Genomic DNA, 22575 nt, shown 5'->3' with positions numbered 1-22575 from the left:
GACGTCACATTTCTCACCCCCCCCCCCCCCCCCTAGGTGCGTGACGTAATTTATGGACGGCCCCTTACGGAATCGTGAGTCGGCCAGAATTGGTGGGCAACTTTGAACCCCGTGACGGTGCCACGAGGGGCCACCGCTGCAGGCGCGGCGTGGGTCCCAGGAAGAGGCGCGTCAGTGCACGCCACGAGGGGCAGCAATTAGTGCAGCAGGGCTGACGACGTGGCAAGGAGGGCGAGAGAGCGGAAGGGAGAAACCCTCGTGACGAAGCTACTTGAATTGGAGCCTCTCCAGCTGCAGCAGCTGCTGCTGGAGTTGATTAGCAGAGTCAACGCCCTCTCCGCCCCCCGTGTTTGTGTGTGTGTGGCGTTGCCTGTGATAAGGCAGCTGCTTGGATGATATTTATTTTCCATCAGTGTGTCTGTCCGTCGTCTGTGTGTCAACGTGTGTGCCCGTACCTGTGTGCATCTATCTGTCCACCACACAGGTTCAGCAATACTGATACGAAACTCACCACTCGACTCACCCACACCAACACGAAACTCACCACTCGACTCACCCACACCAACACTAAACTCACCACTCGACTCACCCACACCATCACTAAATCCACCACTCGACTCACCCATACCAACACTAAACTCACCACTCGACACACCCACACCAGCACTAAACTCACCACACGGCTCACCCACACCAACACTAAACTAACCGCTCGACTCACCCACACCAACACTAAACTCACCACTCGACTCACCCACACCAGCACTAAACTCACCACTCGACTCACCCACACCAACACTAAACTCACCACTCGACTCACCCACACCAGCACTAAACTCACCACATGGCTCACCCACACCAACACTAAACTCACCGCTCGACTCACCCACACCAGCACTAAACTCACCACTCGACTCACCCACACCAGCACTAAACTCACCACTCGACTCACCCACACCAGCACTAAACTCACCACTCGACTCACCCACACCACTACAACCACTGTTGACTTCCCCACTAAGTGGTGGCAATTTGATCAATCCCTGAGGGTCGATGAGCTGGCTCAAAATCAGGGACATTCATAGACTCGCATAGAGACCCAGAGACTCTCATAGCGACCCGCAGACACACGCAGACACACACACCGGGTGAATGTGTTGCAAGCTGCTGCCGATGAATGATTGGCGTGAGTGGTGATGGGTTCACTCTGCCGTCTATGGTTTGAGAGAGACTCGCATGGAGACCCAAACTCTGCACACGATCGAAGCTGAACGTGATGTTTGAGACTTGAGATTGGTCCTTCTGCGTCTTCAACTTTGCAGTCGTAAAACTCCCAACACTAACCATAAACTCTAACCCCTAACCCTTAACCCCTAACCCTTAACCCCTACATCTTAACCCCTATATCTTAACCCCTACATCTTAACTCCTAACCCTTAACCCATAACCCTTAACCCCTAACCTCTAGCCCTTAACCCCTAACCACTCACCTCGCCCTCAGCCTGACTGCCAGCTGAGTCCAACTCCACACATCACTGTACACCCATCCCACTGTAAACACAAACCCCTCACCCCTCACTCCTCACCCTGACACTCCTCACGCTGACACCTCTCACCTGTCACTCCTCACCCCTCACTCCTCACCCTGACACTCCTCACCCCTCACTCCTCACCCTGACACTACTCACTCCTCACCCTGACACCCCTCACCCTGACACTCCTCACCCTGACACCCCTCATCCCTCACTCCTCATCCTGACACTCCTCACTCCTCACCCTGACACTCCTCACCCCTCACTCCTCACCCTGACACCCCTCACCCTGACACCCCTCACCCTGACACCCCTCACCCTGACACTCCTCACCCTGACACCCCTCACCCTGACACTCCTCACCCTGACACCCCTCTGACACCCCTCACCCTGACACCCCTCACCCTGACACCCCTCACCCTGACACCCCTCACCCTGACACTCCTCACCCTGACACCCCTCACCCTGACACTCCTCACCCCGAGCGGGGGTGCTACTGAGTCACGTGCCCTTCGCAGCCGCATTCGCTACCCACTCCCACCGCATGCGCCGCACCATCGCCATTCACTCAGCACGTTGTTCGACGTTTCGCTCCGCGCGCCGGGAACCTTGTTCAGGAACTCAAAGTGAGCAGCTCGCATTGTCCCTCGATTAAATTGAACTTCTGCCGCTGCGCCTGCTGCCAGTTCCCATGACAGAAGTGCGACCAACACGGCTCCTGTCCACGAGCAGCACGAGTGTGAGACGTGATGGAGCGGGGCACCATCCCTGCACACTGGGAGAGGATGGCCTGCTGGGGTTTGTGTGTTTCCATTCCCGCTCACGGCCTACACCCGCGACAATTATCTGAACCGGTCCCGGCCTTTGCCGAGGTCGACTCAACCTCAAATTAGTACGTCATTATACGTGTACACATCGCCACTGAGGGAGACAAAGGCGGTCGGGCGTGGCGTTGGCCACCCACCCCCTTTGTCTGCCGGTGCGGGCCTGCTCGCGACCAGCTACTTTTCCCCGACAGTCTGTCGCAGGCTACGCTGGGGGTCATCTTTGTCTCTGCGTGCCCAGGGTGTGAATGCTTGACGGTGTAGGCGCAACAGGAGCTGCCTGTGCTGGGGAGCCACTCAGGATAAGAGGGCCCCGGCGGAAGCGAGCCAGGAAAGCCTCGCGCCGAGTCCTTCAGGGCTCTCGTTCAAGAGGCTCACTTTGCAGTCACTTGTCTCGGCATTTCAATGTTTGTTGGGCCAATGCCGGTACCACTGTGGCTGTGGGTTGAGCTGTGGGAGAAGGAAGCTGGAGAACCCGGAGGAAACCCATGCCCACACACACACCCATGCCCACACATACACACACAAACCCATGCCCACACACACACACCCATGCCCACACATACACACACAAACCCATGCCCACACACACACACCCATGCCCACACATACACACACAAACCCATGCCCACACACACACACCCATGCCCACACACACACACCCATGCCCACACATACACACACAAACCCATGCCCACACACACACACAAACCCATGCCCACACACACACACATCCATGCCCACACACACGCCCATGCCCACACACACACACACCCATGCCCACACACACACACCCATGCCCACACACACCCATGCCCACACACACGCCCATGCCCACCCACACACACACCCATGCCCACCCACACACACACCCATGCCCACACACACACACAAACCCATGCCCACACACACACACATGCCCACAGACACACACACACATGCCCACACACACACACACATGCCCACACACACACACACATGCCCACACACACACGCAAACCCATGCCCACACACACACACCCATGCCCACACACACACACAAACCCATGCCCACACACACACACAAACTCATGCCCACACACACACACAAACCCAAGCCCACACACACACACACACCCATGCCCACACACACACACCCATGCCCACACATACACACACAAACCCATGCCCACACACACACACCCATGCCCACACATACACACACAAACCCATGCCCACACACACACACCCATGCCCACACACACACACCCATGCCCACACATACACACACAAACCCATGCCCACACACACACACAAACCCATGCCCACACACACACACATCCATGCCCACACACACGCCCATGCCCACACACACACACACCCATGCCCACACACACACACCCATGCCCACACACACCCATGCCCACACACACGCCCATGCCCACCCACACACACGCCCATGCCCACCCACACACACACCCATGCCCACACACACACACAAACCCATGCCCACACACACACACATGCCCACAGACACACACACACATGCCCACACACACACACACATGCCCACACACACACACACATGCCCACACACACACGCAAACCCATGCCCACACACACACACCCATGCCCACACACACACACAAACCCATGCCCACACACACACACAAACCCATGCCCACACACACACACAAACTCATGCCCACACACACACACAAACCCAAGCCCACACACACACACACACCCATGCCCACACACACACACAAACCCATGCCCACACACACACACAAACTCCTGCCCACACACACACAAACCCATGCCCACACACACATACCCATGCCCACACACACACACCCATGCCCACACACACACACGCAAACCCATGCCCACACACACAAACCCATGCCCACACACACACCCCAATGCCCACACACACACCCATGCCCACACACACACACAAACCCATGCCCACACACACACATGGCCACACACACAAACCCATGCCCACACACACACACACACCCATGCCCACACACACAAACCAAACTACGGGGCGCACAGCAAACCCACTGTGGTAGTCAGCGCTCCTTCGACGGAGGAGGAACAGCGGCGACACGAACTCTCTCTCTCTCTGCTGAAGCCCTTTAGTCGTGGCCGGCATCAGAGCTCGACATTGAAGCACATCGCTGCTGCTGGCATGAAGTCACCCACCACACACACTCACCAACCACACACACTCTCACATACTCGCACACTCACACACTCACCCACCACACACACTCACCAACCACACACACTCTCACATACTCGCACACTCACACACTCACCCACCACACCCACTCACCAACCACACACATTCTCACATACTCAAACACTCACCCACCACATACACTCTCACATACTCATACACTCACCCACCACACACACTCTCACATACTCACCCACCACACACACTCACCAACCACACACACACTCACATACTCGCACACTCACACACTCACCCACCACACACACTCACCCACAACACACACTCTCACATACTCACACACTCACCCACCACACACACTCTCACACTCACCCACCACACACACTCACCAACCACACACACTCACCAACCACACACACTCTTACACTCACACACTCACCCACCACACACACTCTCACATACTCACCCACCACACACACTCACCAACCACACACACACTCACATACTCACACACTCACACACCACACACACTCACCAACTACACACACTCTCACCAACCACACACACTCACCAACCACACACACTCTCACATACTCACACACTCACCCACCACACACACTCTCACATACATCCATGCCCACACACACGCCCATGCCCACACACACACCCATGCCCACACATACACACACAAACCCATGCCCACACACACACACATCCATGCCCACACACACGCCCATGCCCACTCACCCACCACACACACTCTCACATACTCTCACATACTCACACACTCACCCACCACACACACTCACACACTCACCCACCACACACACTCTCACATACTCACATACTCACACACTCACCCACCACACACACTCACACACTCACCCACCACACACTCTCACCAACCACACACACTCACCAACCACACACACTCTCACACACTCACCAACCACACACACTCTCACATACTCACACACTCACCCACCACACATACTCACCAACCACACACACTCACCAACCACACACTCTCACACACTCACCCACCACACACACCAACCACACACACTCACCAACCACACACTCTCACACTCACACACTCACACACCACACACACTCTCACCCACCACACACACAACAACAACAACAACCGCCATTCGCCACTAAGTGGCGGTGACGTCACCACGACGCGTGTGCCAGGCTATGTGCACCCTGAGGCCACGTGAAGTGTCGAACGCCTGCTGGCAGGAGGTCACGGGGCAGACCCAAGTGCCACGGGTCGACTGACTGAGATAACTGGCTGATGCACCACCTGTGCCCCCTACTGTGCCAACCTGCTGTGCTTTAGCCACCCGGCGCTCCGCTCGTTGTTCTGAGCGTCGCTCCTCCGTCCTCCGTTGTTGTTGGAGGGCGACTGCCTCCAACTGCCCAGTAGCATCCTTCACGAGCCTCCTCCACAGAGGCCGATCTTGACACCGCTGGTACCAGTCATCGGCAAGTCCACTCAGCTCCACGTCCTCCTGTACCACATCACTCCATCTCTTCTCTAGCCCGTGCCGCGCCCGCTTAGCCCCCTCAATCCGGCCAAACAAAAGCTGTTTCGGCATGCGGTGTTCGGGCATGCGGGCTACATGACTCAGCCAACGCAGCCTTGCCTGCAGGAGGAGCTCACCGATGGGACTTTGCCCAGATCTTTCAAGGATTTGTGAGCTCCTCACACAATCCAGCCTGGTTAAACCCAGGATGGATCGTAGGCAGGCCAGCCACACACACTCACCAACCACATACACTCTCACACACTCACACACTCACCCACCACACACACTCACATGATCACACACTCTCACCAACCACACACTCACCCACCACACACACTCATATACACACACTCACCAACCACACACTCACCCACACTCACACACTCTGGGCTGTGGTGGCATGCGACGGGCCGGATGCGGGATTGCGAAATTTTGCACCAACCCCCTCAATTCACCCAAAGACAAAGATCCCCCGTATAGCCTTAATGTACTGTTGGGGCAAGTGCTATTAGTGAGTAGCACCTATGAAGGCCGGGCACGGTGGCACACGAGGGGGTGGGTGGCCAGCACCACGCCCGGCCGCCTTTGTCTCCCCAGTGGCGATGTTTACACACCGCACCAGGTACTCGTTTGAGGCTCGGGGAAGCCCAAGACCGCTTCGGATAATCGTCACCGGTGTTGGCCGTGAGCGAGAATCGAACTCGGCAACCCCCCTGCTGACACCCCGCCCCTCCTGCACAGACGTCAGAATAGCGCGGATCCGCAGTACCACAATGACCACAGCTCCACTACTACCACAGCTCCTCCATGACCATAGCTCCATCATGAACACAGCTCCACTACTACCACAGCTCCACTACTACCACAGCTCCACTACTACCACAGCTCCACTACTACCACAGCTCCACTACTACCACAGCTCCACCATCACCACAGCTCCACCATCACCACAGCTCCACTACTACCACAGCTCCACTACTACCACAGCTCCACTACTACCACAGCTCCACTACTACCACAGCTCCACCATGACCACAGCTCCACCATGACCACAGCTCCACTACTACCACAGCTCCACCATGACCACAGCTCCACCATGACCACAGCTCCACTACTACCACAGCTCCACCATGACCATAGCTCCACCATGACCACAGCTCCCCCATGACCACAGCTCCACTACTACCACAGCTCCACCATCACCACAGCTCCACCATGACCATAGCTCCACCATGACCACAGCTCCACTACTACCACAGCTCCACCATGACCACAGCTCCACCATGACCACAGCTCCACTACTACCACAGCTCCACCATGACCACAGCTCCCCCATGACCACAGCTCCACTACTACCACAGCTCCACCATCACCACAGCTCCACCATGACCATAGCTCCACCATGACCACAGCTCCACTACTACCACAGCTCCACCATGACCACAGCTCCCCCATGACCACAGCTCCACTACTACCACAGCTCCACCATCACCACAGCTCCTCTACTACCACAGCCCCACCATCACCACAACTCCACCATCACCACAGCTCCACTACTACCACAGTTCCACCATCACCACAGCTCCACCATCACCACAGCTCCACCATCACCACAGCTCCACCATGACCACAGCTCCACCATCACCACAGCTCCACTACTACCACAGCTCCACCATGACCACAGCTCCACCATCACCACAGCTCCACCATGACCACAGCTCCACTACTACCACAGCTCCACTACTACCACAGCTCCACCATGACCACAGCTCCACTACTACCACAGCTCCACTACTACCACAGCTCCACCATGACCACAGCTCCACCATGACCACAGCTCCACCATCACCACAGCTCCCCCACCACCACAGCTCCACCAGGACCACAGCTCCACCACAACAGCTCCACCATGACTACAGCTCCACCATGACCACAGCTCCACCATCACCACAGCTCCACCACAACAGCTCCACCATGACTACAGCTCCACTACTAACACAGCTCCACCATGACCACAGCTCCACCATGACCACAGCTCCACCATGACCACAGCTCCACCATCACCACAGCTCCACTACTACCACAGCTCCACTACTACCACAGCTCCACCATCACCACAGCTCCACCATCACCACAGCTCCACTACTACCACAGCTCCACCATGATCACAGCTCCACTACCACCACAGCTCCACCATCACCACAGCTCCACTACTACCACAGCTCCACCATCACCACAGCTCCACTACTACCACAGCTCCACCATCACCACAGCTCCACCATCACCACAGCTCCACTACTACCACAGCTCCACCATGACCACAGCTCCACTACTACCACAGCTCCACCATCACCACAGCTCCACTACTACCACAGCTCCACCATCACCACAGCTCCACCATCACCACAGCTCCACCACCACCACAGCTCCACTACTACCACAGCACCACCACCACAGCTGCACCGCGTTAGGGATACGCGTTCCCATTCCACGTGTCCAATACCGCGTGCGTCCGTCCGGGCTACAAGACGCTCGGGAAAGTAAGACGCATGCACCCCCTCCCTACCCCCCCCCCCCCCCCCCCTGGTGTCAATGAAGTCACACAAATGATGATCTCTCTCTCGCACGCAGCGACACCGGATTACAAAACTTCCCGGCACCCACCCAAGTTTTGCTCGTTTTTAAATTAAGGGAGAATACAGTGTGACGCCTATCTATATACAGTAGCCGTAGTCACAACGTTTCTGAAGGTCCCGTTATCACGTGGAGCGAAACGTCGGACATCCATCGTGCCGAACAGCAACAGCAAGTACGGCCCGGAGAAGCGACACAGCGTTGTGTCACTCAGACTCACACAAGGATCCCGCCCCACGTGCCCTTTAGCAGGCTGTTGTACGTATTCATGTTGAACGTTTGTCGCACCGTACATAGCCAACTGTGCCAATCGGAGGTTCTCTGAGCGAGCAGCACCCGTCAATGACGGCCGAGGGGGTCATTCTCAAGAGAGTAGCAGTGCAAGGGACGACAGAAGCGGCGTTGTCCTGTGGTTGATCGGAGACCTTTTTTAAAATCAGCTGTAGCTTGGTTAAAAGAACGCTCCCTTACATTCACAATTCGTCCCCAAGACGACACCAAACATCCTGAGAGCAATGTAAGCTTGCTTAAAGCTGCTGATCAGCTTGTCAGCTATTTGGGATTTGAGCATATCTGTTGTTATTTCTCTGCATACAAGTGCCGGAACTACAGGAATTCCTCGCAGACTGATTATTTAAATATCTGCTGGATATACAGCAACAAACGCCTTGGCCCGCACAACAACAACGTCGTTTCTGTGGACAGCGATCTATCCACAAGGAAACTGAATCGATCATTCGACCTGGCACGGGCATTTCGCCGTTTTTCAATCTCCACAAGACGTTGATTCACGATGCGATCAGGAGCTAAATGTGTTCTTTTTATAATTTAGCTTAAAAGAGCAGCCACGTAGCCCTCGTCCTGACCACTTATGCAATGCTAATACATCAGGTAAACTGGGGGAATATGGCAACTTGTTTTTTTTCCGTGCAGTAATGTTTCCATTTATTATTTTAGAAAATTAAAAAAAAACATTAAAAAACATTTTTTCCCATTCTTTTTTTGCAGCGTCATTTGTTGGCTGCTCGTTGCAATTTATTGTCGGTGGCGACGAAGTCGTCGAGCCGTTGTAAGCGAGGCTTATCGCAACCTGAAACAAAAGTCAAACTAATATTTAAGGTGAAACCGAGCGAGAGCGACGTGGCGCTCACCACGTGGTCGTCCCGTCAGAACGGCGACTTAATCTCGATGGCATTTACCGGCATCCTGCTAAAGCCGCCTCATCCGATATGACCATCATAGTAACACAAACTATTGAAGGCATTTTCGCTTGTAATATCTTTATGCTTCACCTTGGTGTGTTCTTCTTCAATGGTTTCTAATTAAATCTGCTTATCTGCGGCACTCAGAGCGCGCGCCCTTCGAATGAGGGCACGGACTAAACAATGAACGCTCCCAGCAGTCACGGCATCTGTCCAGCGGCTGGAAGAAGAACCGCGTGAAACGAACGCAGTGACATGGGCAGCAGTGCCCAGGGCCTCATCGTGCCCAGCATACAGCTCAGTGGGCCTTACCTGGTCAATAAAAGACAATACTGTAGTTGAGTACACTACCGCTCCACACGCGCGCACCCATACACGCAGCTCGCAACTCACACTCACACAACTCATTCTCTCTCACAACTCACACTCACTCACTCACTACTCTCACACACAACTCACATGCTCTCACTCACCACTCTCTCACTCACACACAACTCACACTCACTCACTGACAACTCTCTCACACACAACTCACACACAACTCACAACTCTCTCACAACTCACACTCACTCACTCACTACTCTCACACACACAACTGACACTCTCTCACTCACACACAACTCACAACTCTCTCACAACTCACACTCACTCACTTCTCTCACACACAACTCACACGCTCTCACTCACACACAACTCACATCTCTCTCACAACTCACACTCACTCACTCACAACTCTCTCACACACAACTCACAACTCTCTCACAACTCACACTCACTCACTACTCTCTCACACACAACTCACACTCTCTCACTCACCACTCACTCACACACAACTCAACTCTCTCACAACTCACACTCACTCACTACTCTCTCACACACAACTCACACCCTCTCACAACTCACTCACTCTCTCACAACTCTCTCACAACTCTCTCACTCACACACAACTCACACTCACTCACTCACTACTCTCTCACACACAACTCACACTCTCACACTCACACACAACTCACAACTCTCTCACAACTCACACTCACTCACTCACAACTCTCTCACACACAACTCACAACTCTCTCACAACTCACACTCACTCACTACTCCCTCACACACAACTCACACTCTCTCACTCACCACTCACTCACACACAACTCAACTCTCTCACAACTCTCACTCACACTCACTCACTACTTTCTCACACACAACTCACACTCTCTCACAACTCACTCACTCTCTCACAACTCTCTCACTCACACACAACTCACACTCACTCTCTCACTACTCTCACACAACTAACTCACTCACTACTCTCTCACTCACACACAACTCACACTCACTCTCTCACAACTCTCTCACTCACACAACTCACACTCTCTCACACAACTCACACTCTCTCATTCACACACAACTCACTACTCTCATTCACAACTCTCTCACTACTCTCATTCACAACTCTCTCACTACTCTCACACAACTCACACCCTCTCATTCACAACTCACTCACACACAACTCACTCTCTCTCATTCACAACTCACACTCTCTCACCACTCTCTCACACAACTCACACACAACTCACACTCTCTCACTACTCTCACACAACTCACACTCACTCACTACACTCTCACTCACACACAACTCACACTCTCTCATTCACAACTCACACTCTCTCACCACTCTCTCACTATTCTCACGCAACTCACACTCACTCATTCACAACTCACACCCACTCACCACTCTCTCACTCACACAACTCACACAACTCACACTCACTCACCACTCTCTCACTCACACAACTCACACTCACTCACCACTCTCTCACACAACTCACACTCATTCACAACTCTCTCACTCACACACAACTCACACTCTCTCATTCACTACTCTCTCACACAACTCACCCTCTCTCATTCACAACTCTCACACAACTCACACTCTCTCACTCACTACTCTCTCACACAACTCACACTCCCTCACAACTCTCTCACTCACACACAACTCACACTCACCCATTCACAACTCACTCACACACAACTCACACTCTCATTCACAACTCACACGCTCTCACAACTCTCTCACTACTCACACTCACTACTCACACTCTCATTCACAACTCACACTCTCACCACACTCTCACTCACACACAACTCACACTCACTCATAAGCGAGGCTCATGTATCATCAACACCTCCGATTAGCACGGTTTGCTACGCACGGTGCGAGAGAAGTTCAACATATAAAGTACAGAGACAAGCTCAAGCATACCGGACTGCTCACGACACGTAACAAAGCCCCCCGTATAGCTTGTCAGACTGTTGGGGCAAGTGCTATTAGCGAGCACCTGTGAAGGCCGACACACAAAGACAAAGATTCCCCGTACAGCCTTAACCGACTTCTGGGGGCAAGTGCTGTTAGGGACACACGCACTCACTCACGCACTCACTCTCGCACTCACCCTCGCACTCACTCACGCACTCACTCACGCACTCACTCACTCACTTGCTCACTCACGCACTCAATCACTCACGCACTCACTCACGCACTGATGCACTCATTTACGCCCTCACTCACTCGCTCACTTCCTCACTCACTCACGCACTGATGCACTCATTTACGCACGCACTCACTCACTCGCTCACTTACTCACTCACTCACGCACTCACTCACGCACTTGCTCACTCACTCACGCACTCACTCACTTACGCACTCACTCACTTGCTCACTCACTTACTCACTCACGCACTTGCTTACTCACTCACGCACTTGCTCACTCACTCACGCACTCACTCACTTACGCACTCACTCACTTACGCACTCACTCACTTGCTCACTCACTTACTCACTTACTCACGCACTTGCTCACTCACTCGCTCACTCACTCACTTGCTCACTCACGCACACACTAACTTACTCGCGCACTCACTCACTTACTCGCGAACTCACTCACTCACTTGCTCACTCACGCACTTACTCACTCAGGCACGCACTCACTTACTCACTTACTCGCGAACTCACTTACTCACTCACTCACTCGCGAACTCACTCACTTACTCACTCACTCGCGAACTCACTCACTTACTCACGCACTCACTTACTTACTCACTTACTCACTCACTTACTCACTCACTCACTCACGGACTTACTCACTTACTCACTCACTCACTTACTCACTCACTCGCGAACTCACGCACTCACTCACTTACTCACTTACTCACGCACTCACTTACTCGCGAACTCACGCACTCACTCACTTCCTCACTCACTTACTCACTCGCGAACTCACTCACTCACTTACTCACGCACTCACTCACTCGCGAACTCACTCACTTACTCACTCACTCACGGGACGGGTTACAGGGCGCGCAATGCACAGACCGCGCGTCAATCCACTGCTCGATGTCGCGCCGACGCAACGTGTGGGGGGTCGTGGCCGGTGGAGCGACAGGGGAGAAGGGATGCGTTGGCCTGCTGCTCGTGTGGACCCGGCGACTCACAATGGGAGCATTCACACAGGAGCTGAGTACACGGCACACACAGGGGCTGAGTACACGGCACACACAGGGGCTGAGTACACGGCACACACAGGGACTGGGTACACGGCACACACAGGGACAGAGTACACGGCACACACAGGGGCTGAGTACACGGCACACACAGGGACTGGGTACACGGCACACACAGGGACTGGGTACACGGCACACACAGGGACTGAGTACACGGCACACACAGGAGCTGAGTACACGGCACACACAGGGACTGGGTACACGGCACACACAGAGACTGAGTACACGGCACACACAGGGACTGGGTACACGCCACACACAGGGACTGAGTACACGGCACACACAGAGACTGAGTATACGGCACACACAGGGATTGAGTACACGGCACACACAGGAGCTGAGTACACGGCACACACAGAGACTGAGTACACGGCACACACAGGGACTGGGTACACGGCACACACAGAGACTGAGTACACACACAGGGACTGGGTACACGGCACACACAGGGACTGAGTACACGGCACACACAGGGACTGAGTACACGGCACACACAGGGATTGAGTACACGGCACACACAGAGACTGAGTACACACACAGGGACTGGGTACACGGCACACACAGAGACTGAGTACACGGCACACACAGAGACTGAGTACACGGCACACACAGGGATTGAGTACACGGCACACACAGGGACTGGGTACACGGCACACACAGAGACTGAGTACACGGCACACACAGGGGCTGAGTACACGGCACACACAGGAGCTGAGTACACGGCACACACAGAGACTGAGTACACGGCACACACAGGGGCTGAGTACACGCCACACACAGGGACTGAGTACACGCCACACACAGGGACTGAGTACACGGCACACACAGAAACTGGGTACACGGCACACACAGGGACTGGGTACACACACAGGGACTGAGTACACACACAGGGACTGGGTACACGGCACACAAAGGGACTGGGTACACACACAGGGACTGAGTACACACACAGGGACTGGGTACACGGCACACACAGGGACTGAGTACACGGCACACACAGGGACTGAGTACACGGCACACACAGGGGCTGAGTACACGGCACACACAGGGACTGAGTACACGGCACACACAGGGACTGAGTACACGGCACACACAGGGACTGGGTACACGGCACACACAGGGGCTGAGTACACGGCACACACAGGGACTGAGTACACGGCACACACAGGGGCTGAGTACACGGCACACACAGGGACTGAGTACACGGCACACACAGGGACTGAGTACACGGCACACACAGAGACTGGGTACACGGCACACACAGGGACTGAGTACACGGCACACACAGGGACTGAGTACACGGCACACACAGGGACTGGGTACACGGCACACACAGGGACTGGGTACACGGCACACACAGGGACTGGGTACACGGCACACACAGGGACTGAGTACACGGCACACACAGGGACTGGGTACACGGCACACACAGGGGCTGAGTACACGGCACCGACATTCTATGATCCCTCGCCTCCGCCCAGAGCCCCCCACAGCAGCAGCAGCAGCTGACTCTGTCAGCGCAGGGATCGGTGGGACGAGGGGGTCCGACATGAGGGGGGTGCACGGGGAGCAGCGAGGGGTACGCCGGGATGTCGAGGTACAGGGACGATTAAAGGGGTGGGTAGAAGAGAGATAATGGGGACGTGGGGAGACGAGCAGCGAGGGGATAAGGGAGGGGATGCTGAGAGCGAGGGGATAACGGGAGCGATGGGATTCGGGGAGGGAATAACGGGAGCGAGGGGATAAGGGGAGCGAGGGGATAGGGGAAGCCCCTACCTTCGGGGTGCAGGGTCTGGGTGCCATCGCCTCATGCCGGGAGGGCGAGCGAGCGAGCGAAGGAGCGCGAGAGAGACGGAGTGAGCGAGAGGGAGGGAGTGAGGCAGAGCGGCCCGGATTCTCCTCCTCCTCTCCCTCCTCCTCGCAGAGCTCCGTTACTGCGCTCCCAGCCACGTCCCACAATCCCCCTCGCTCCGCGCGGGTCGCGCTCTCAGCGAGCCACGTGACGCGCGAGGCTCGCGTTTCATCCACAACCCCTCCTCCTTCTCCCCCTCCTCAACCTCCTGCCCCTCCACCTCCCCCTCCTCCCCATCCTCTTCCTCTCTCACCCCCGATTTCTCTTCCTCCGCCCTCCTCCCCGCTTCTTCAACTGCTCCTCCCACTCCTCCTGGTCCCCGTCTCCTCCCCCTCCTCCCACTCCTTTTCCTCCCCCTCCTCCCACTCCTTCTCCTCCCACTCCTCCTGGTCCCGTCTCCTCCCACTCCTCCTGGTCCCGTCTCCTCCCCCTCCTCCCACTCCTTCTCCTCCCCCTCCTCCCACTCCTTCTCCTCCCACTCCTCCTGGTCCCGTCTCCTCCCCCTCCTCCTGGTCCCGTCTCCTCCCCCTCCTCCCCCTCCTCCCACTCCTTCTCCTCCCACTCCTCCTGGTCCCCGTCTCCTCCCACTCCTCCTGGTCCTGTCTCCTCCCCCTCCTCCTGGTCCCGGTCTCCTCCCCCTCCTCCCACTCCTTCTCCTCCCACTCCTCCTGGTCCCTGTCTCCTCCCACTCCTCCTGGTCCCCGTCTCCTCCCCCTCCTCCCACTCCTTCTCCTCCCACTCCTCCTGGTCCCCGTCTCCATCCTTGCCCCGTGTGTGCATCACCGCGGCTCTCGCTCTCCGTGCCCAGCCTGTGACTCCGTCATCCCTCCCATCCCTACTGTACTACTCCTCCTCCCTCTCATCCCCTTCTTCCCCCATCCCTCTTGAATCCCTCCACCATCCTCCGTCCCTGCCTCTATTCCTCGCTCCCACTTCGCTCCCTCCGTTCCTGCCTGCCCCAGGTGCTCGCTCACAGCCTGCTAGGCTGCGCGTCTGTTCGACTGTTGTCGTGGTGGAGGTGGCGTCGCGGTTCGTGCACGGCACTACGCAACTCGGCCACCCGAGTTTCATTCCCGCTCGCGACTAACACTCAGCGGCGACGTTATTTACACCGGTCGCGGTGCTGGGCCTCCTCTAGGTCGACTCAGTCTGAAATGGCCACCTAGCACAGGCGTCCTAGGGGGCAAGTGATTCAGAAGTCGAAGGGTCCAAACGTCAGTGGGGGTCCCAGGGTCAAGCGGTGCAGAGGTCACGAGGTGGCTCTGACGGTGGTGGCTCTGACGGTGGTGGCTTTGACGGTGGTGGCTCTGACTGTGGTGGCTCTGACTGTGGTGGCTCTGACTGTGGTGGCTCTGACGGTGGTGGCTCTGACGGTGGTGGCTCTGACTGTGATGGCTCTGACGGTGGTGGCTCTGACTGTGGTGGCTCTGACTGTGGTGGCTTTGACGGTGGTGGCTTTGACGGTGGTGGCTCTGACTGTGGTGGCTCTGACGGTGGTGGCTCTGACTGTGGTGGCTCTGACTGTGGTGGCTCTAACGGTGGTGGCTCTGACGGTGGTGGCTTTGACGGTGGTGGCTCTGACGGTGGTGGCTCTGACTGTGGTGGCTCTGACTGTGGTGGCTCTGACTGTGGTGGCTTTGACGGTGGTGGCTCTGACTGTGGTGGCTCTGACGGTGGTGGCTCTGACTGTGGTGGCTCTGACTGTGGTGGCTCTAACGGTGGTGGCTCTGACGGTGGTGGCTTTGACGGTGGTGGCTCTGACGGTGGTGGCTTTGACGGTGGTGGCTCTGACGGTGGTGGCTTTGACGGTGGTGGCTCTGACTGTGGTGGCTCTGACGGTGGTGGCTCTGACTGTGGTGGCTCTGACGGTGGTGGCTCTGACGGTGGTGGCTCTGACTGTGGTGGCTTTGACGGTGGTGGCTCTGACTGGTGGCTCCGATGTTGATGACTACGACCGAAGGATGCCGCTGTCGATGCTGCTGATGATCAATATTAGCGATGAAGATGCTGGTAGCGACGATGCAAGTAACTGAAAACGACGATGATTATTATAAACTCGCCTTTAGCCCGTCCATGGACGGGTTTATTGGAGTAAATCTGAAACTTGCAAGCGAAAAGCAGACCGCGACGTGATATCCATTGCATCAATGCGTGTGCACTTTGTAAGGGCGCGGTGACACAGACCTATTATTTCATGTTAAGATTATAATCCCTTGTTCATTACGACGTCCTTTTTACTTTGATGTCTCAACAGCGTTACAGAGATCACGTGACGTGAGGGTTCTGCCTTTGTAGTGAGGGTTGTAAGTTGACGCCGAGGGGGGAGGAGGCGCCTCGCCCCCCCCATGTGGAGTGACGTCACCTACTCATGATTATTAATGAGGGGGAGGTCCATTTGGAGGACGACACCTGCTCATGATTATTAATGAGGGGGGCTGGTCGATGTGGAGTGACGTCAAGAGCGTTAAAGAAAGACATTCCTGGGTGATTATAGTAGGTGTGGTTATGGTGATGATGGTGGTGAATTATGATCATGTTGATGGTTCTGATTACGATTGATGATGACGGTGGTGATGATGAGTATGACGACATTGCTGCTGCTGATGGTGATGTGAATGATGATGGATTGGCTCAACGCCAGAGAAAACACAGCCATGATTAGAACACATAAAATAAACATATCATGATCTTTTACTCGTGGCAACACCCCGGCAAGGGGAGTGGAGTCAAGGACGCGATGGATGGGAGAAAGGAACAGACCGGGAGAGGGGCGGGAGGCCGGGATGGAAGTCCCCAAGTCGGACAAAGAATCAGAATCAGTATTTATACTGCAGGAGGAGGAATCCGATGAGCCACGAAGCTCTTTTGTCACAGATGTCCGGTAGGGGCACGGGGTCAGAACGTGACAATAACAAACAACACACAGACACGATGGGAGGGCCAAGTAAAGGGAAGGTAAACAATTTAAAACATATCTAGGAATAAAACTACAATATTATCTATTGTATCTTACCAGGTAAGGCCCAGAGAGGAGGGAACGGCTCGAGATGAGCAGCAGGGAGAGAGGAGGAGCGGTGGTGCAGGAAGGGAGGAGGAGGAGGAAGGGAGGGAAGGTATAATCGGGCTAAGATGTCGGGGATGATGAACTGGCGATGATGATGATGATGAGAGGGCATCAAGAGAGAAGGAAGGAGCGAGCAGCAAGCAGTGAGCTGCACGGAGGAGCAGCGTCTGTTTTCAAAGGGGGCGGGGAGAGGGGAGGGATGCAGAGTGGGGGGGGGGGCACAGGAGTCACGTGACTTACGGGAGGCTTTAGCCGGCTGAGAGAGATACTCGCGAGGCAAGTTTTAAAGGGTAATGAAGAGTCGTTGAATACAAACGACAAGGATGCGTTCCATCGGCAAGATATAAAACACGCAGGTTGAAAGCACCGTACAATAATTGGGGTTCTGCAAACAATGTATTTCCATCAAGGACCGGCTTTGTATCTGCTTGGATTTCACCAGCACGGCGAGGCCCATTTAGCGTCACGTGACAGGCCATACTTCACAACAGGTAAGCGGCACTAGTGGTGTGGTTTATTGTGTCAGCATCACTCCCGACCGCCTTTGTCTCCCCAGTGCTGCTGCTGTTTACTTACACACTCGTTTACTTACACACTCGTTTACGGCTGAGTAAACCTTAGCGGAGGCCCCAGGGACGTTCACTGTTATTCGATCGTGAGCGGCATTTTAACCTGGGTCTCGGGATTCGTCACGTGATGCGCTAACCACTGCACCACCGCTCCTCACCTACAAATATTGTAGCCTTAACAGACTTTTGGGGCGAGTGCTGCTCGCGAGTTGCACCTATGAAGGCCGGCACGGTACACGAGGTCGGTGGTGGCCAGCATCACGCCCGACCGCCTTTGTCTCTCCCAGTGGCGATGTTTACACACCGCACCAGGTACTTATTTGAGGCTTAGTCGACATAAGGGAGGCCCAGGACCAGTTCAGATAATCATCACTGGTGTTGGCCGTTAACGGGAATCGAATTCGGGTGGTAGGGTTCGTAGCGTAGTGCGCTAACCACTACGCCACCGCTCCCCACAAAGACGCGCGCGCGTACACACACACGTGTACACACGCACACGGACGCGCGCGTACACACGGACGCGCGCATACACACACACGGACACATACACACGGACGCGCGCGTACACATACACACGGACACACACACACGGACACACACACGCGGACACACACACGGATGCGCGCGTACACAGACACGGACACACACACACGAACGCGCACGCGCGTACACATACACACGGATGCGCGCGTACACACACACACGGACACACACACACGGACGTGGAAGTGCCTGCGTTTAAGTGCTCTCTTTACCCAGCTATCATCTGTGGCCAGGTCACTTTTGTAATGAAAGTGAATAGCTCAGTGGGCTTTGTCTGGCAGGATGTGGATGGTTTAGTGTTGTTGTTGTTGTTTGTGTGATTTGCTGACCTCTCTTGTACTGAACACTCCTATCGTGTTTGTGTTTGTTATTGTAACGTTCTTTCCCGCCCCTACTGGACCTATGTTAAAGAGAGAGCTTCATAGCTCATCGGATTCCTCCTGTAGTAAAAATAAATATTCTGCTTCTGAAGCAGCTAAACAATAAATACAATACACTTTAATTCAAAACATTACGATGATCTGGCAAAGTGCTGAAGATCCGTAGAGAGACAGTCACGATGTGATCAGCTGGTCCTGAGATGGTCGTAAGCGTCTCTTGCGGCGGAGGAAGTTGATTTTGCTGATCCGATTAAGAAGAGGTCAGGATCTGGCCAGGACGAGAACGAGGAGGAGTAGGAACCAGGAGGAGGAGTTCTAAACCCGGCCGTCAGCTGGCCACTCTGGGTGTGAGAAGCGAACGTTCCTCTGCGCCGCCCAGCGCCCAAACACGGCCTTCTCCGTGACGAAGCGGTGCGCACCGCCCCCCGCGTGCTCCTGCCTCGAGTACTCCTGGCACTCGGTGCTGCCGCTGGGCTGGTAGTAGTGGTAGGGCACCGTGCGGTGATCGGGCCGGCTGTGCGGACCATGCGGGCAACAGAGAGACGGCCACGTGGTCAGGGCTGTAGCCCGGGGGGGGCAGCTGCGGATGTTAGCGGTTAGACCTCCACCGGACCGCCCCGGTTAACCCTGCCAGGCGCAGGCTCGGGACAGTCAGAAAATATAATGGGGGTGAGGACTGGGCACTTGTGGCGCAGGGTTATTTGTGAGTGATGGTGAGGGCGAGTGAGTGGGTAAGTGATGGTGAGGGCGAGTGAGTGGGTAAGTGATGGTGAGGGCGAGTGAGTGGATAAGTGATTATGAGGGTAAGTGAGTGGGTAAGTGATGGTGAGGGTGAGTGAGTGGGTAAGTGATGGTGAGGGTGAGTGAGTGGGTAAGTGATTATGAGGGTAAGTGAGTGGGTAAGTGATGGTGAAGGTGAGTGAGTGGGTAAGTGATGGTGAGGGCGAGTGAGTGGGTAAGTGATTGTGAGGGTGAGTGAGTGGATAAGTGATTATGAGGGTAAGTGAGTGGGTAAGTGATGATGAGGGTGAGTGAGTGGGTAAGTGATGGTGAAGGTGAGTGAGTGGGTAAGTGATTGTGAGGGTGAGTGAGTGGGTAAGTGATGGTGAGGGCGAGTGAGTGGGTAAGTGATTGTGAGGGTGAGTGAGTGGGTAAGTGATGGTGAGGGCGAGTGAGTGGGTAAGTGATTGTGAGGGTGAGTGAGTGGGTAAGTGATGGTGAGGGTGAGTGAGAGATGGTGAGGGCGAGTGAGGGAGGGTGAGTGATGGTGAGGCACCTGCAGTAGGCATCGTCGATCATGCCGTACACGTGGATGCTGTCGCACACCTCCATGGCGAGCACCATGGTGAACCAGCCCGTGCTGAGGTACGCGCCCGACTTCAGCCTGCGCCACACCGCGCAACGCCACGCCACACCACACCACACCACCGTGCCACACCGTGCCACACCATACCACACCATATCATACCACACCACACCACGTCACACCACACCACGTCACACCACACCATGCCACACCACAACTCGAAGAGGAGGGAAGGAGGGAGAGGGGGCAGGGAGGACGAGGAGGAGAGAAGGAGGAGGGCTATTCACATCATCATCAGTACCAGGCCCTCTGTGAGGTAGGCGCTAACTCTGACCACGCGGTTCTGCCGTGCGTCGTTGGACGTTGATGGTCGGCAGTCGAGTGGAGAAGTGAGAGGGGCTTGGACGAGACTAGCGATGAAGCGGCAGCTGAAGGTGCGAGCGCGTCCGAGAGGACATCCACGGCGGGGGTGGCGCGATGATCGTGATGAGAATCGGCGATGGCGGATCGTGACAGGACCCCGAGAGGTGGCGATGGCTCGGTGAGTGAGGCATTCATCCAGCGGTGGATAGATCACAGCTGCTGATGATGCTTACCTGGAACCTGTGAACCCTTTCTCACTTGCAGGGTTTTTATTCCCAGGCCTCACGCAAAAAGAGGGCCCCCAGGACGGGGCTGCTGACGCTCCGGAGCCCCGCGGGAACACCGGTGCAGCCCTGTCTCTGGACCCCCGCCCCCCCCACTCGTGACCCCCCCATCCCCCCCCGCTGGGTCTCACCGGTCCTTGCCCGTCTCGTTCTTGAACATCTCGTCGCACCGCTGCATCTGCTCGTCGGTGAGCGTGAAGATTCGCGCCCACGGGAAGCGCGACTTCAGCGCCAGGATCGTGCGGTAGACCGGACCCGGTGGGTCACGCTGCATGTTCTTGCGGGGGCCCCAGATCACGTACGTGGCGTTGCCCTCTGCAAGGTGGGGTGGAGTAGAAGGTGATGTTGCCGATAAGTAGCAATGCCTATGTTTTATATGCGGCGCCATTCGTGCCAACGGCATCGTACGTAGCCAAACGTGCTAGTTGGCGGTGCGGGGGAAGGACAACAAACTAAAATAAGGTGTGTTCCACCTACCTCCAGGTGTGTTCCACCTACCTCCAGGTGTGTTCCACCTACCTCCAGGTGTGTTCCACCTACCTCCAGGTGTGTTCCACCTCCCCCCAGGTGTGTTCCACCTACCTCCAGGTGTGTTCCACCTCCCCCCAAGTGTGTTCCATCTCCCCCCAAGTGTGTTCCACCTCCCCCCAGGTGTGTTCCATCTCCCCCCAAGTGTGTTCCACCTACCTCCAGGTGTGTTCCACCTCCCCCCAGGTGTGTTCCACCTCCCCCAGGTGTGTT

At 55.5% G+C, this 22575-nt stretch overlaps 1 protein-coding gene across 3 annotated transcripts in view; it reads right to left on the bottom strand.

The window, feature by feature from the left end:
* Nucleotides 1-22575, bottom strand: part of LOC116944835 (alpha-N-acetylgalactosaminide alpha-2,6-sialyltransferase 3-like) — a 62717-nt gene that overhangs the window by 14376 nt on the left and 25766 nt on the right. The window contains exons 4-6 of one of the 3 annotated variants that reach the window (XM_032958637.2): nt 21966-22149; nt 21158-21265; nt 17745-20395 (exon numbers count right to left, since the gene is read on the bottom strand). The exons of 1 other annotated variant lie outside the window; for it this stretch is intronic. In XM_032958637.2, the coding sequence (XP_032814528.1) occupies nt 20197-20395; nt 21158-21265; nt 21966-22149 (491 nt within the window). In that variant the 3' untranslated portion in view covers nt 17745-20196. Of the gene's footprint in view, nt 1-15249; nt 15517-17744; nt 20396-21157; nt 21266-21965; nt 22150-22575 lie in introns of those variants that run through there. One more of the 3 variants, XM_032958636.2, reaches the window with a different exon arrangement.

Source organism: Petromyzon marinus, chromosome 22, assembly GCF_048934315.1.
Source record: "Petromyzon marinus isolate PM22_M1 ecotype Great Lakes invasive population chromosome 22, UKy_Petmar_22M1.pri1.0, whole genome shotgun sequence".
Taxonomy (NCBI): Eukaryota; Metazoa; Chordata; class Hyperoartia; order Petromyzontiformes; family Petromyzontidae; genus Petromyzon; species Petromyzon marinus.
Note: the sequence above shows the minus strand (reverse complement) of the source record. Positions and strands in the feature narration are given on the sequence as shown.